This window comes from Prionailurus bengalensis, chromosome C1 (genome assembly GCF_016509475.1).
Source record: "Prionailurus bengalensis isolate Pbe53 chromosome C1, Fcat_Pben_1.1_paternal_pri, whole genome shotgun sequence".
Lineage (NCBI taxonomy): Eukaryota > Metazoa > Chordata > Mammalia > Carnivora > Felidae > Prionailurus > Prionailurus bengalensis.
In genome coordinates, this window is record NC_057345.1 from 54128563 (window position 1) to 54145606 (window position 17044).

At 39.8% G+C, this 17044-nt stretch overlaps 1 protein-coding gene across 1 annotated transcript in view; it reads left to right on the forward strand.

Annotated features, from left to right (window-relative positions):
* The window catches only part of DNAJC6 (DnaJ heat shock protein family (Hsp40) member C6), a 101976-nt gene that overhangs the window by 69292 nt on the left and 15640 nt on the right, over positions 1–17044 (forward strand). Inside the window, 8 exon segments of the mRNA XM_043575191.1 lie at positions 2352–2485; positions 3221–3415; positions 4252–4369; positions 6116–6195; positions 7054–7247; positions 7353–7433; positions 9784–10218; positions 12584–12718. Of these exon segments, the coding sequence (XP_043431126.1) occupies positions 2352–2485; positions 3221–3415; positions 4252–4369; positions 6116–6195; positions 7054–7247; positions 7353–7433; positions 9784–10218; positions 12584–12718 (1372 nt within the window).

Genomic DNA, 17044 nt, shown 5'->3' on the forward strand with positions numbered 1-17044 from the left:
TATGAATGTGCATATCAAAACAGCTGAACTTTTACAAGACCAATAGACTAGTAGGGATAACTTATTGTATTCCTGCAAGGTATTTCCCAATTTCCTATAATCAAGATAGAGAAATTTGGGCTAGGTTATTATACATCTAGTTGGATTGTGGCTCAGTACTTGCTTCCAAAGGTAGGTGATTAATGGATCAGCATCTTCCCAGGAGAAGGTTGCGTTTGGTTGCCCTTTTAATCAAAAGCAGTGATGAGGATGTGAAGATCAAGCTTCCAGTATTTCTCAGAAATGGGAGGGTCATATAATGAATCTGGATTTTAAAAGCCTTTGCAGGTTGGTTGGTTAACGGAAACTAAGAATGTGAAATTAAACACAGGATAAATGTGAAGTCCTGAATCTTGTTGTAAAAGATTAAATGTATTTGTCTCTTAGCTTAACACATCATTTGAAAAAGAACTAGGGGTTTTAGTAGATAGGAAAATCAATAAGAGCTTAAGGTGTGATTTAGCCTGCATATAAACTAATTTGGCCTAGGATTATGTTAGTAAAAGCATAGTGTCCAGAATAAAGGAGATGGTATTTCCTCTCTAGTTGGTTGGAGTGCACCTCATATTTTACATTTCACATCTGGGTAGCACATTTAAGGTTGTTGTTTTAAAATGGGTCTGTTCAGAGAAACTTCACCAAATGATGTTTCTTAAAATGGAATATAAAGTGAGGAAGAATCAAAGAAATTATATATTAGTTGGGGTCCTTTAGAGAAACAGAACCAATATACAATGCATTTATTATAGGAATTGGTTCACACAGTTACAGAAGCTGAGAAGTCCCACAATTTGTTTGCTGTCTGCAAACTAGAGAACCAGAAAAGCTGGTGATGTAATTCAGTCTGAGTCCAAGGCCTGAGAACAGGGGCTCTGATGTCCCAGGGAAGAAGGTAGACATCTCAGTTCAAGAAGATAGAAAATTCACCCTTTCTCTGCTTTTTGGTTCTATTCAGACCCTCAACAGATTAGGTGATGCCCATGCACATTGGTGAGAGTACATCTTTTTTTACTCAGAGTCAAACGCTGATCTCTTAAAAAAATTTTTTTAATGTTTATTTTATTTTTGAGTGAGAGAGTGAGAATGAGCAGGGGAGGGGCAGAGAGAGAGAATCCCACGGAGGCTCCACACTGCCAGCACAGAGCTTGTGTGGGGCTTGAACCCACAAACCTCAAGATCGTGATCCGAGCCAAAGTCAGACACTTAACTGATTGAGCCATCTAGGCACCCTGAATGCTGATCTCTTTTTGAAACACTCTCATAGACAATTCTAGAAGTAATGTTTTACCAACTGTCTGAGCATCGCTCAGCCCAGTCAAGTTGACACATAAAATTAACCGTCACAGATTGGGTGTGCCTTTAACCTGTAAAATGAAAGAGTTGGTGGAAGGGGAGGGTATTTCAGATATGTGAAAGGCTACCCCAGGAAGAAAGAAGTAGGTTTACTCCTTCCTGACAGAAGAAAAAATGAGGATCATTGAGTGGAATAGACTTCAACTCAACATATTCAGGATAAAGAAGAACTTTGTAAGCTGGGCTGGGCTTGGTTTCTTCAAGTAGCAACAAGCCTCTTGTCACTCAGAGTGCTCTAGAAGAGCCTGGGCCACCATCTGTTAGGAATGTTACATGTATTTCTCCACTGAATGTGGTTGAATCATGTGAAGCTTCTTTATTTTGTATGAATCTAGAAACATACTTTGGGTAAAATATATACATAGCATACTCCAAAGAGCAGTATTTGCCTACTCTGTGAACTCTACACCCGGCTTGCAGCCAAGAGACCTCAACTACTAGTTCTGATCCTATGAGTCCAAAGTTACTTTGAAGATTAGACTATTTTCCCATAAATATATGCAGATCAAATTTATGTTGCTTGGTTTCTTAGGTTAGTAGAGAGTCAGTTTTACCCTAAGAATAAGCCTTCCTTGCTACTTTGTGATTTAAAGTGCTTGGGACAGAGTTTGGTTTTCAAGTGAACACATTTTACTTTAAGTTTATTTATTTATTTTGAGAGAGAGTGAGGGAGAGAGAGAGAATCCCAAGGAGGCTCTGTGTTGTCAGTGCAGAGCCCAGTGCAGGGCTTGATCCCACGAACTGCGAGATCATGACCTGACCTGAAATCAGGAGTCAACACCTAAGTGACTGAGCCACCCAGGGACCCTCAGGTGAGTAATTTTGAACTGAAAATCATTCTGTTAAGAAGAATTCTCCCCATTCTCTCTTCCCTCTTTTAACTGCAAGTACAGCCATTCTCTGTGGTGAGTGGCTGACTGGGCCACGTTTGTGACAGGTTTATGTATCTTCCTTGGCAGGATGGACGGGCAGCATCGTCAATTCTAGTTGGTGCTATGTTCATTTTCTGTAATCTCTACTCTACTCCTGGCCCAGCCGTTCGATTGTTATATGCAAAGCGACCCGGAATCGGACTGTCGCCATCCCACAGGAGGTAAAGTAAGCTAGATGCAGGGTAGGCACAATTTCTAACTGATATTGTGCCCTTAAGAAAAGGGAAACCCTTTTTAGGTAATTGACTTATTATACTTCTGTTACTTGCAGTTTCTTCTTTTTTCTTATTTATTTATTTAAAAAATGTTTATTTATTTTGAGAGAAAGTGTGAGTGGGGGATGGACAGAGAAAGAGGGAGAGAGAGAATCCCAAGCAGGCTCTGCGCTATCAGCACAGAGCCCGACATGGGGCTTGATCCCAAGAACCATGAGATCATGACCTGAACCAAAATCAAGAGTCAGACGCTTAACTGACTGAGTCACCCAGGCACCCCTTCTTTTCTCTTATATAATTTCCCCTTCTTACTTTTTTGAGTTAAAAGTGCTTCTGATGATAAATTCTAAAATTTTTCCAAAGCCAGCTTTTAGCTGATAAACCTAACCTGGCAGATCAAATAGGAACAGATATGCCAGTGTGAAGTTAGTATAAAGCTCCCATAAGCCTTTTTCATTTAATAAATTACCCCTTTACCAGTTCTTTGGGGGGGAAATACAGTCATGTCACTAGATAAAAGCTTTCATAAATTGTTGGTTGCATTCTCTTTTGGTAGTTAACGTTTAAGAATTTAACACAGTAAATTGTTATTATAAGTTAGTAATTTACAAGAATAGACTTCATAGCCAAGATTGATTGCTTCTTTGGTCTGACCCACAGAATGTCAATCTTCTGTTTCAGATACCTGGGCTATATGTGTGACCTCCTAGCAGACAAGCCCTACCGCCCTCACTTCAAGCCTCTCACGATTAAGTCCATCACTGTCAGTCCAGTCCCTTTTTTTAACAAACAGAGAAATGGATGTCGTCCTTACTGTGATGTACTGATTGGAGAAACCAAAATATATACGACCTGTGCGGATTTTGAACGAATGAAGTAGGTCATGATACTTTTCTTCACTTCTTCTTAGGAATTGCTCATTTCTTATCTAGGTTGAATTATATTCTTCCTGTGAGGAATACATCATTGTGAAAAGGCTGATATTAAAAAAAAAAAAAGTTCTATGTAGGTTCAATCCTAGAAAAGCGTAAGTAAACCAAGGGATGCTATGGCTCCCTCTCAAATGGAAATATAAGCTAAGGGACTAACATGAATTATGAGGGTTAAGTCAGTGGTGGGGACAGAGGACCTACATGCTTAGTTTCTAGGTGAGCAGCTAGGCAGATGGTGATATAATGAAAGAAGTTACAGAATCCAAAATAAAAAGCAGGTGCCAGTAGGGGTTGGTAGGGGGTATGGAGAGAAGGGAGTAGATGGTGACATAAAATGAAGTTAGTTTGGAATAGGTTGAATTTGGGAATTGGTATCTAAGACCCTCACAGAGCATGGCTTTACAGTTTCTATACTGATCTTGGTTGGACATTTTTGTTCCCTCTGTCTCTGCTTTTACTATTAATTTAAAGTTAAGAAACAACAAGTATATCAGGGCTAAGTGTATTTGAGGATTATGAGATCTGCAGAGTAGGGATGGGCAGTCAATTTATCTGAAGTCCAGATGGGACAGGGGAGGGGGTCTACCATTAGACCAACACCATCCTATGGCAGAACCAGTTTGCACCCATGGCTGTGCTCCTGACTTTGCTTAAGATAGGAAATGGTTCTTGGGCCCAGTCTTGGGCAATAGGTCCTTTGGCTTGAGCCACAGAGGACTATACCTATGTGATCATACAAGATTGGACTCTTTCAATGTATATTTTTGTCTCTGTTTGTAGAGAATACCGTGTCCAAGATGGAAAAATCTTTATTCCCTTGAGCATCACTGTGCAAGGAGATGTGGTTGTTTCCATGTATCACTTGAGGTCAACCATTGGGAGCCGACTACAGGCTAAGGTATGGTTTCAGGAAGAATCATGGCATAAACTCTTCTGAGCCTTCAATAGGGTATTTTATTTTATTTTATTTTATTTTATTTTATTTTATTTTATTTTATTTTATTTATTTTAAAAATAAGCTCATAAGCCCAGCATGGAGTTTGAGCTCATGACCTCAAGACAGAGTTACATGCTCGAAGCACCTGGGTGGCTCAGTCAGTTAAGCATCTGACTCTTGATTTTGGTTCATGAGATGGAGCCCTGCGATAGGCTCTGTGCTGACAGCATCGATACTGCTTGGGATTCTCTGTCTCCCTCTCTCTTTGCCCCTCCCCTGCTCACACTCAGTCTCTCTCAAAATAAATAAATAGAAGTTAAAAACACCAGAGTTCCATGCTCTACTGACTGAGCCAGCTGGGCATCCCTTAATATGAGGAGGATTTTAGAGTATATTCTCTGTATCACTTTGGGCTTGAGTGACTTGTGGTTTTAGAATTAGAAAGAACCTTTAAAGATTATTTATGTCTGTTTCCCTCATTTTATAGGGAACGAGTCTCAGAGAGAATGTGATTTGCCCAGAGGCCTTGGCATGATGACTTTGCCAGAAACTGACAGCTCTGGAACTTGTACCAAACCTTGAGCTTTAGAAGCTCATGCCCTTTTTTATAGTGTCCCATTTGGATCAGTGTGAGAGGAGATATTTCTATTAAGGATGTAGGATTAAGTAATTATAGTTTTTCAATGTTTTATTAGAATAACATTCACATAACATAAAATTCACCCTTTCAATGTGTACAATACAGTTATGTTTAGTATTTTCAAAAGGTTATACAGCACCACCATATCATTCTAGAACATCATCATCCTCAAAAGAAACCCTATACCTATTATCGGCCATTGCCCCTCCCCTCTTCCATCCCCTGGGCAACCACTGATCTACTCCCTGTCTCTAAGGGTTTGCCTCTTTTGGACATTCATGTAAATGGAATCTCATACAATATGTGGTTCTTTGTGGCTGGTTTCTTTCACTTAGCATAATATTTCTGAAATTCATCCATGTCGTATCATGTATCTGTACTTCATTCCTTTGTATGGCCAAATAATATTCCATTGTGGCTATATCACTTTTTATTAATCTCTTCATCAGTTGATGGGCATTTTGGTCATTGCCTCTTTGGGGATATTATGAATAATGTTATAAGTAATTGTATTTTAATTCATCAAATATTTGCCAAGTGCATGCTCTGTGCCAGCCATTGCCTTAGGGGTATAGGATTGACAAGAATAAGACTGTCCCTGCCCTCAGAGAGCTCAGCCTAGCAGGAGAAATTCACCACATGTACGAAGATCCACTCACATAGTAGAGGTAGGATGAGATACTATAATGGGAATGGTCTGCTTTAGTCATTGGTGGCTACAGAGAGGATATGAACTTTCAAGGTGGCCGTTGAAGGATGAGTTCATTAGGTTGCAGCAGGGGCATCCTGAAGAGAAGGAATGGAATGAGCCAAAGTATGGCAGTATGCAAGAACATGGGACATTAGTGGAAGAGGCAATGGCTTGCCAAAGCAGAGTTCATGGAGATGAGAGGCTAGAAATGACGCTGGGCCATTTCCAAATGGGAAGGTCACTTAGTGTTCATAATAAACAGAAGCTCCAAAGTAGAAACAGTTGAAGGTGCATGGCTCCCCAAAGTATAATTTCTTGATGCAGTTAGTCCCCTTTCCCTGGTTGATTGTCACGTGCTTCTCTCATGTATTTGTAGGTGACCAACACCCAGATATTCCAGCTTCAGTTTCATACTGGATTCATACCACTGGAAACCACAGTTTTAAAGTTCACCAAGTGAGTGCTACTTGGACCAAAATCCCTTTTCAATATAAGCAGCTGGGAAATGCTGGAAGCCAAATACCCAAGGTTCCTTTGCTCTGTGCTGCAGCAACCCCTGGAATCCTGTGCTGCAGGACTGTTGAGTGTAGCTTAACAACACAGAGAGCCTGGTTGCATTTCACAGCTTGCAGTTGGGTATAATTTGTCTTGAGTGCAAATGGATCAACGACTTCAAATAGAAAGGTCTAAAATTCCATGTGAGAGAACAAGACTGAACAAAGAGGAAACAAAGTATCAATACTGTGGCCCTTTGCATCTGTGTATCCCTTTGTGTTTTTCAACAGTGATGGCAGTTTAATCAGTGGTATGATATGAGCAATGACCCTTGAGACAGGATGCCAGGCTATAGCACTAAAGCAGGGTACCCTTCTGTACCAGAGAATGAACCTTAGTTGCTTTATTATAATGTGGTTTAGGGAACTCAGAGGGATGGCTGAAGCCAGGGTGATAGGTGGGAGTTGTGGGAGTCAGGGTAAGGGTAGACATTCAAGAGCTCAGGGTGGCAGCTGGGGACTATCTCACTATGTTAACAACTAATTTAGCCTTGCCTGGGCATACTGGCTGGATCTATTGCCCTACTTCCTAACATGCTTTTATATGCAGTAATATCCAAATTCTTTAGTTGTACTTATTATTCTCCCCTTTCCTCTAGTGATATCAGAAGAGTAAAGTACCTTATCTGGTTAGTGATTGATTTTTCCCTAGAAATGAGTCTTAGGGTTAACCTGAGTCAACCTACAATGGTGTCTGTGCTGAACATCATGCTGGATCCATTGTTTTTCACTGATCTTCTTCTTTTAAATTGCTATTTAGACCTGAATTGGACGCATGTGATGTACCAGAAAAATATCCTCAGCTATTTCAGGTGACTCTAGATATAGAACTACAGCCCCACGACAAAGTGATAGACTTAACCCCACCATGGGAACATTACTGCACGAAAGATGTCAATCCCAGCATCCTCTTCTCTTCTCACCAGGAGCATCAAGAAACTCTGGTCTTAGGAGGTATGAGTCACCTGGTGGTTTTGTTTTCAGGACAAAGCCTCTGTGTTATTATCACTTTGACTTATTTCCTATTTCATTGATGCTGCATGGCCTTTTCTCTTGCAGGACAGGCTCCAATAGATATCCCTCCGGACAACCCCAGGCATTTTGGGCAAGGTGGCTTCTTTTCCTCTCTCTGTTGGCAAGGTACTTCTAAGCATTTCCCTAAGTTACATGGTTAGATACTTAAGTCATGTGGTGATTCTGTAAACATGGTTTGTTCTCAAAGCACCTTCAAAAAAAGAAACATTTAGAAGTCACCCCTGTTCTTCCTTACTTCACACTGTCCCTGCTCGTTCTTTTTTCAAATCAGGCAGTTTGAAATTACCTCTCTACTTTGAATTTCATGGATACTCTTAGACTGATGTAAAAGGCCATTTAAAGCTGAATTCTACCTTTTCTTTCTATGCTGTCTTTTGGATTACATCTTTCCTGGACTTATGAATCAATGTGATATTTTCTAGGATTTCCCTTTATGCTGCCGACACACAAATTAACAAAAGACTCTATCTCCTGCCCTTGAGTACATATTCTGAAAATATAAAATCTGGCATTTCCCCCAGAGGGATCTCGCCACTAGGAGGGCAGATCTAAGCTTCCCCTGGTGCAGAAAAGGCAAATACTTTGCCCATATGTCTCTGCTCCATGCTTTAACAGCCATGGCAAAAATTGGTCTCAATCATAGTATCCTTTTCCACCAAACCTGGACATGTTTTTAGAATCTCTCCAACATAACACTTCAGATTGCTGCCATCAGTAGACTGGCAATGGCATTCTATCCATACACATTCGCCTCCTTGCTATAGAGTTTGCTGAGGTTAACTGCAAGATTGAACGTAGAATTGAATCGTAAGGACTTTCTGTAAGAAAGGGGTAGGAAAATAGCTTTGACAACGCTCTGGTTAGAGTTTTCTTGGTTGACCTTTCTTCACTGTGCGAACATGAGACAGTATTCCTGTTGCCTATGGAATTTTCCATGTTTCGTGAAAAAAAAAAGTTCACAGAATTCCTTTGATTTAAAAGCCTTACTTTCAGAATTTCCTCCTGGGAAATGGGAACTCAGAGGGATGGCTGAAGCCAGGGTGATAGGTGGGAGTTGTGGGAGTCAGGGTAGGGGTAGACATTCAAGAGCTCAGGGAATTTCCTCCTGGGAAATGGGACCAATAACATAAAAAAATTGGAAAAACCAGTGAAATCTAGATAACAGGTTGACTCCCCAGTTTCCCCCAGTAACAAGTCCCCTACATCTTCCCTTCCTCACATAAGGGCTTTTAATTAAACTTCACTTTTTCCTCTCCACTGACATTGTAGTAATTTAGAAGTCATTCCTATTAGTAGGCTCTGAAATAGGTTTTAGCAGAAATGCACAATTTCTTTTCTGAACTTCACAGAAGTATTTCAGGAATGCAAAAGTTTTTTAATTTTAGGTGATATGGGATATAAATGATATATTACTCAGCATCCCCAGCGGCATCTCAGACAACTTGTAATGGAGCGTGTTAATGTTTCCACAGTGAAACATGTAAAAATAATCACTTTGGGTGAGATAAATGAAGAGTATACATATGTACATATCAGTTCTGGTCAGATTTTTCCACCAGCCAAATTTGTTCCAGACTTAGGGAAACCTTTCCCTTTTCATAGCTTTTTGCATTTCAGAATCGGGAATTAGGGATGTGGATCTGCCCTTGATTTAGAATGTGGGTCTACCTAACATTAAATAACCAAGTGTCCTTGAAGGATCTGTCTCAAGGAGGGCCTGGAAAGTCACCCATCAGCCTCTCCGTCCCTTCCCCAGAAAAGACCTCTTCCCTGCTGCCCACTTTATGCTGAATGTATCACCGTCCAGGATGGTATAGGGACCATCCTGAGTGGAATCTCTGTGGCTATTCACTGGTTAGGTGTGTGGTTGGCTTCTACTCCTGACTGTGGGAGGAAGGCCTTGCTTTTGGCTGCAGGCCACATGAAAAAAAAAAAAAAAGAGGAATCAGCAAAGGATTAAGAAATTATGGGACTTTTTTTCAAAGCACCTAGAAGAGTATCCGGAAGATGATAATCATAATCATAAACACTTAGTTACTACTTAATATTGATCTGAACACTTTCTGTTTATCATCTCATGTAGTTCTCACCATTGGAGTTAGGTACTATTGGTTACCCCCATTTTGCTGAGGAGGAAACCAAGGCACAGAGAAGTAAAGTAACTTTCTCAGTGTCACAGAGCCAGTAATTAGAGCTGGGATTCAAACCCACCCTGTCTGGCTCCAGACTTCCTGCTTTTCCCTGCTCCATGATACTGCCTCTCAGCTGCTCTACAAAAGGTGATTGGATGATGGGAAATACATCCAGCAGTTTTCTATTGGTAAGGGTCTGAGAGCATTGTTTGCTCAGGGCTGCCGCTTCTCTCTTTCAGAGTTATGTACCAACTCTAGCTCACAAAAATCAGTAACGCTGGGGCCAGTAACTAACTATTTATTGGCATATTGGCCTTCCTTAGATCAGAAATCGGAAAAATCATTCTGTGAGGAGGACCATGCTGCCCTAGTGAATCCAGAAAGTGAGCAGTCGGATGATGAACTTCTGACCCTTTCCAGTCCACATGGCAATGCAAGTGGTGACAAACAGCATGGAGCTAAAAAGCCCAGCAAAAAGCAGCAGGAGCCAGCTGCCCCTCCACCCCCTGAAGATGTGGACCTTCTGGGTCTAGAAGGATCTGCAGTGAGTAAGAACTTCTCTCCGCCAGTGGCTCCTCCCACTAATTCTGAACTGCTGAGTGACCTGTTTGGAGGTGGAGGTGCGGCGGGGGCTGCCCAGGCTGGACAGTCAGGGGTGGAAGACATGTTTCATCCGAGTGGACCTGCGTCTACCCAGTCGACACCACGCCGCTCTGCCCCCTCCACCTCTGCATCTCCAACCCTAAGAGTGGGAGAAGGTAATTTTTTCCATGTTATGCTAAACCTCTCAATTTTGAATTGGAACCTTTGGGTGAAGCAGGTAGAATTGAACTTTCCTAATAAGCTAGACTTTTCTGGTCTCCCTGAAAGTCCCTTAGAGGTCTCTGTTTTCAGTTAATGGGGAAATGTCCATTTTGGTAGGACAATGTAAGAGTGAATATTTGAGCTCTTTGTCCGTTCTTTGTTTTTGTTTGTTTGTTTGTTTTCCTCCAAAGTTTCAATCTCTGAGCTGCTTTAGTTACTTCTTCTTGGAGATGTAGTTTGATGAATTATTACTAATAATAACAGCTAATATTTGTGGGCTACTTACTATTTGCCAAACATGGAATTTAACACTAAACATGGATTCAGTTATAAAAATCTGGCAGTTAGGTGCTTTTATTATCCCTATTTTTTAAAGTTTATTTATTTATTTTGAGAGAGAGAGAAACAGAGCGCACAAGCTGGGGGAGGGGCAGAGAGAGAGAATCCCAAGCAGGTTCTGTGCTGTCAGTTGCGAGCCCAACGTGGAGCTGAACTCATGAACTGTGAGATCATGATGTGAGCTGAAGTCAAGAGCCAGACACTTAACCTCTGAGCTACCAGGCACCCCATCCCTATATTTATAGTTGAGGAAATGGCGGCTTAGGGTCAAATTAGTAGCATACATTTATAAGGCTAATCATTGGTGAGGCCAGGGTCCAAAACTGGGCCATTTGACTTGAGAGCTCGCTCTTAGTTTTTCTGTAATGTCTTCCTGGAACTGTAATTTTCTAAATCCACTTTGGTTATGCAAGGGAGTACTTGGTTACCTCAAGATATATTTAAGGGACTCATGCCAGCCGCACAGCTGACTGTAGCAGATGAGCCCTTGCCAGTTGGTGCCCACGTGGTTCAGTTTCACTCTGCTCATTGCTGCAGACTTGACCTTTCCTGTGACTAATCATCCGCAATTTTTTGAAATTTGCAAAACACAGTAGATGGCTAAGCATTTTAGCTGCCCCATCTTACCTGATATCACTATTAACCAAGATGACATCATATTAGGAAGAGTAAAGAGAAATGTCTCAACTCTTCACTCATATGGTAATCTGTGGGGACTTCCTTTCCCAAGCTAATCCTTCAGTCCTCAGAAGGCTCTGGGTGGTCTTGATTTGTAGTAAGTAGTTCAGTTGGAGGCATTCTTTGTAAGAGTGAGTCTTAAAATCCTGGAATGTGGTTGCTGAGGCTCAAACTCCTACATTAGTTATTGATGGAGCCACGGTGGTATCCTGGTGCCCTGAATCCCAGGCTGTTTCTTCTATATTTGGCTTCCTTTTATCCAGTTCTTACTCACCACAGTGAATTAAAGGTGTCAGGGAAGAAAAATCTGCAAGATCCAGACTATCATAGTACTCAGTCATGTTTCAAGACCATGTACCTTGTGTGACTTTATTTAATTCATCACAGTCCCATGAAGATAGTTATGTTCTGGTGTCAGAGCTAGAAGGGATCTTTGAGAGACATTAGTTAAATCTATGCCTCAGGTTGTAGATAATGAAATTGAAGCTGGATATATTGATTGACTTGGCTTTCTGAACCTCAGTTTCACTGTCTATAGAATGAAGATAATACTACTGTGTGATAGGGAGAGACTGAGAATCAGCTGAAGTATTTTTTATGAAAGGCAATGTAAACCCTAAGAAATGATACAATATTAGTTTTATTGTGTTATTGCCAGAGATCTCAGCTGCTGGCTTTGTTCTAGTCTTCTTAGTATATTCACAAACTTGTCCTCACTTCTCTAAATCTGCATCTAGTTTCTAGCAAGTTACTGAGAGGCAGTGTTTTGGGAACAGCATTTGAGTTACATAGCAACACTCATTTCTCCTCTCTTTCACTTTCAAGCGAGCCAAAGACCACTAAAAACATAATACTAAGCAAAGCCTGGTCAGTGAGGTTTTCTAATGTTCACCTTAATAGCAAACCCCTCCTGCCTGGTATTTGTCCATTAATTTATTTAATATAAGCACAGTTTATTCATTGGGCATCTCCTTTGGTCCAAACATGGTTTTGCCACTTATGGAGGGCCCAAGAAGCCCTCATTTATAGTGTTGACGGATCTTCCAATGGATAAATCTACAGTCCTCCTTCGTCCACAAAGATGGGATTCTTCCTGAGGTCAAAAATCCTTAGGTTCCATTGTTGGCCCTGGAGGAAGTTTTAAGGATAAGATGGGCCTGTGGAGCAGCCCAGAATGCAAGCTTCATCACAGTTTTTCAAATATTTGGCCTAAGGCCTGGCAATAGTGGCAGCTCTGGAATATTTATTGAATGAATGAACTCACAGGACAAAGAAACACATTTTTCCTTTTTTTTTTCCTAGGTGCCACCTTTGACCCATTTGGAGCACCTTCTAAACCATCAGGTCAGGATTTGCTGGGTTCTTTTCTGACCACATCTAGTGCTTCCAGTGACCCCTTTCTTCAGCCTACAAGAAGTCCTTCACCTACAGTGCATGGTAAGAACATATTTTATATTGTGTTCAGTGGAACATAGTTTTCCACAAAATAACAATAGGTCCTCAGATATAAAAGCATCCAGTAGGTGTTTGTTTTATTTTGTTTGGGGAAGCCTATGTAATGCATCTCTCTTTTTTTTTTCTTTAAAAAATTTTTGTAATGTTTCTTTATTTTTGAGAGAGAGAGAACACACACAAGTGGGGGGAGGGGCAGAGAGAAGGAGGCACAGAATATGAAGCAGGCTCCAGGCTCTGAGCTGTCAGCACAGAGCCCAACATGGGGCTTGAACCCACGAACCACAAGATCATGACCTGAGCCCAAGTCAGACGCTTACCCAGCTGAGGCACCCAGGCGCCCCTCTCTTTTGGAAATTAACAATTAAGTTAACATTTTATTTTATTTTTCAGAATACAATCATTCTATTTAAATTCAAAATGAAATGTGTAGGCCTATAATTTTTGCAAAAGAAAGGAGAGAAAACACATTTGTTTAAAGCAGCCTGTCAAAAGATGGTATGTTTGGGAGGGAAATATTATTGGTATCTTTAGATACCTTTACAAAGAAAACTCACAACCCTCTGAACTAAGTAGATCAAGTATTTTTATTCATTTTAGAGAAAGATACTGAGACAGATAACTATTGACTTCCTTAGGATGAAGTATCTAGTTAAAAATAGAAAATATACCAGAACTTTTATCTCTTAATTCCCAGGGTGATATATATTTTTCTCAACTCTGCTGCCTCACTCTGTGCCTATGCAAAATACCAACAACTCCTGCTTAAATTAAATCCATATGGACATTGAAGTCCAAAGTAGTATCAATAAACAGGTTAGTTTTAATAGCCTTCGAATGGTTGCAGAACATATTGTAGACACTGGATTTGAACAATTTAATCATTTTTTTTTTACCATGGATAAAAGTTTATTATTTTAATAATAATTAATCATTTTTTTTTACCATGGATAAAAGTTTATTATTTTATTTTATTTTATTTTTTAAAAATATAATTTATTGTCAGGTTGGCTAACATACAGTGTATATACAGTGTGTTCTTGGTTTTAGGGGTAGATTCCTGTGATTCATCGCTTACATACAACACCCAGTGCTTATCCCAACAAGTGCCCTCCTCAATGTCCATAACCCATTTCCCCTCTCTCCTGACCCCCCATCAACCCTCAGTTTGTTCTCTGTATTTAAGAGTCTCTTATGGTTTGCCTCCCTCCCTCTTGTTTGTAACTATTTTTTTCCCCTTCCCTTCCCCCATAAAGTAGTTACACTAATATTTTAAAAGCTCTGGGATATCTTGAGCACATGAAATGTGGCTAGTCTGATTTTAAATGCTCTCTAGGTATAAAATACACACCAGGTTTCAAAACTTAGTACAAAAAAAGAATGTAAAATATCATTAATATTTTCATATTGATCACAGAAGATAATATTTTGACTATATTGGGTTAAATAAAATGTATTAAAATTAATTCCATCAGTGTTTTTTTAAAATCTTTTTTGATGTGACCACTAGAAAATTTTGAATTCCATGTGAAGCCCACTTTATATTTCTCTGGTATCTACTTGTAAGTGCAAAAGGGTATCATTTAGGTAACTCTGATTAAAACTGGAGCTCTTTAAGTGGAGGGCAAATGACTTTGAGCTAGAGAATTGTAGCTTATACCTGATGTTGAAGGCTATGGAACAGTACTGGCCTCAACCTGGAGGGTGAGGTCCTGTGGAAGGCATCTTGTGGAAGGAGCTCGCCTGGTGAATTCAGTCTAGTCATCAGCTTGACTTCTTGGAAGCCATGCAAACGCAAACAGAAGATGAATTGTACAACTTTGGTCAAACTCTAACTTCACTAAACATGAGAACTCATTCCAGGAATAACTTTTGTGGGTGATTTCCAATTGGTCTTAAATCTCAAACTATTTGAAGTGGGTCCACCAGACAACATACAAGAAATTCACCTCTCACCCTTGAATAATTCCCACTGAAGAGAATCTCCTGATTGGAAGCTGGTTACTTTGGGATGAAAGATGCAGGGATAGAGGTTAAACCTAATGTTTTTGATCACTTATTTAAAATGTAAGTCATGTCATTGCTGTGCTGAAAATGCGTCTTTATGCCACTCAGCATGGAAGTTAGAGTCCTTAGATGGCCTTTATGGCCCTATGTGCTTTTGACCTGAGTGGTGTGACCCATATCCCCTCCCTCTTGCCCTCTCCATTCCAGCCATACTGTTTTCTTGCTGTTGTACCGGCTGTCTATTCTTCCCCAGGCATTGGTGTGATGAACTTCTTCACCTCCTTTGATCTTTCTCACCTGGCACCTTCTCAGTGGGGTCTACCCTGACTGCTCCATTTCATATCACAACTCATCCCTGTGCCCGGACTCTAGATTTTTCTTTCTGTTGTATTGATCAACTTCCAAAATCCTCAATAATTTACTTACATGTTTTGTTTCTTTTTTTGTTTCCCATCTCTCCCCACTAGAATATGAGCTCATAAAGGCAAGGAGTTTAGTTTGTTTTGTTCATTAATGCTTCACTAGTGCCTAGAAGAATTATTGGTACATAGTAGATGTTATCTATCTTACCATATAATATGTAAATATAGAATGAATTAACTCATTTTTTCCCTAAGTCTCTTTGAGACATAGTTAGTGATAGTGTTAATAAGGTTATGTATTTTCCTGACTTTAATACTTTGAACTTATTATTTTCATAAGGATACTATCTTTTGTGTCCCATAGGTATGGATGTTCATAGTTCAGCATGACAATTCTGGACTCAGTTCTCTGTTTTTTGTTAATTGGTTAGAAGATGTTTATCACCCACTCGAAGCCAGTTAGCACCTCTTTGTTTTGCTGCTATACTTCTTGTTTTGTCCTGTGTCATGCCAGACTGAAAGGAATTTTCCACTATCCTTTCTGGAAAAAACAATTATTCCACTGTTAGCGGGTCAGTTGCATATCTTCATACAGGATAACATATAGGTCAGACTCAGATGTCATATTAGGAGGTCAAATTGCCCACCTCTGACTTCTATAAGGTACCACTGATCTCTTCTGAAAATCAAGAAATACTTCCTGCCTTTGAGTTCTACAGATATTTATTGAACATCTACTCTGAAGAGAACAATCACTTGGGGCATAGTGTGGAATAGAAAGTAAATAACCATAATTAAAAGCAAAATAGAGATTGAAAGTGTTAGGTAATTACCTTTCCATTTGTATATTCCTATATCTTTAGCAGATTTTAAATTTCTTGAGGATAATGTCTTTTAGTTCTCTGTTCCCTTGTATGGTGCCTTGCATATGGTAGATGGTCATAAAGATTTGTGGGCTTGATTAGTAACAAAGTTGGGGTTCTAACAACTATTTATACATCCTAGTTGAATATAAGACTACGATCAGAAGTTAAAGAAATTAAATAGCAAGTGTTAGTGAAATTGTTTGATTTCCATCACATTTTTCATGGGTTACTATGGTAGAAGAGGAATAGAAAGGAAAGAACTCTTATGGCTGATAAGGACATGTTCTTTTTAACTTAATGATGGGAAAGTACAAGAAGTCTTGTACAGACAAATACAAGACTTGGTAGTACTAATTTTGGTGCTCTGGTGGTGGTGGGGTGTGTGTGTGCGTGCGTGTGTGTGTGTGTGTGTGTGTGTGTGTGTGTGTGTTTAGTACTATCTGCCATGTAAGTTTAATGTTTGCATTTTACCCACTGATTTTATGGACAGAACCTACAGATGCCTTAGAAATAAATTCTTTCTTATGGGACCTTGTTTCTTATTTGGATTTTATAGGTTCAGAAAAAACTTACTCTACCAATGTGTATTCCTCTAATATACCTGATTCTTTGTAGCTGAACATTTCTTTTAAATCCTGCATTTGGAATTTTGAGAGGGGCCAGTATGATTTCTTTTGAAGCTGCAGTAAATTTGTTTTGAGTGACAGTAGACTCTCTCTGACAGCAGCATGGTGGATGATGTATAGTTGCTCAGTACATGTTCTGACTGACTCATCATTCTTTGTTCAGTCACAGCAGAGGAGAAAACAAAATTTCAGTTCTAAGCTGATCATGGCTCTCCTACACTTATTAATACCAGCTTAAGGCAAATCGAGCTTAAGTTTCTTTTCATCTTTTCTTATTGGCCACTGACTTTGTGTTAAATGTAGAGGTGGGACACACAAAGGTGAATAAGATAGTTCTTGCCTTCAAGGAGCTAACAATTTAATGGAGACAGACATATGCACAGTTATAATTCGAAGTGTGGATGGAAGTAAAATATAGGTAAGCCAAAGAAGGAAGAGTAACAAAAAGTA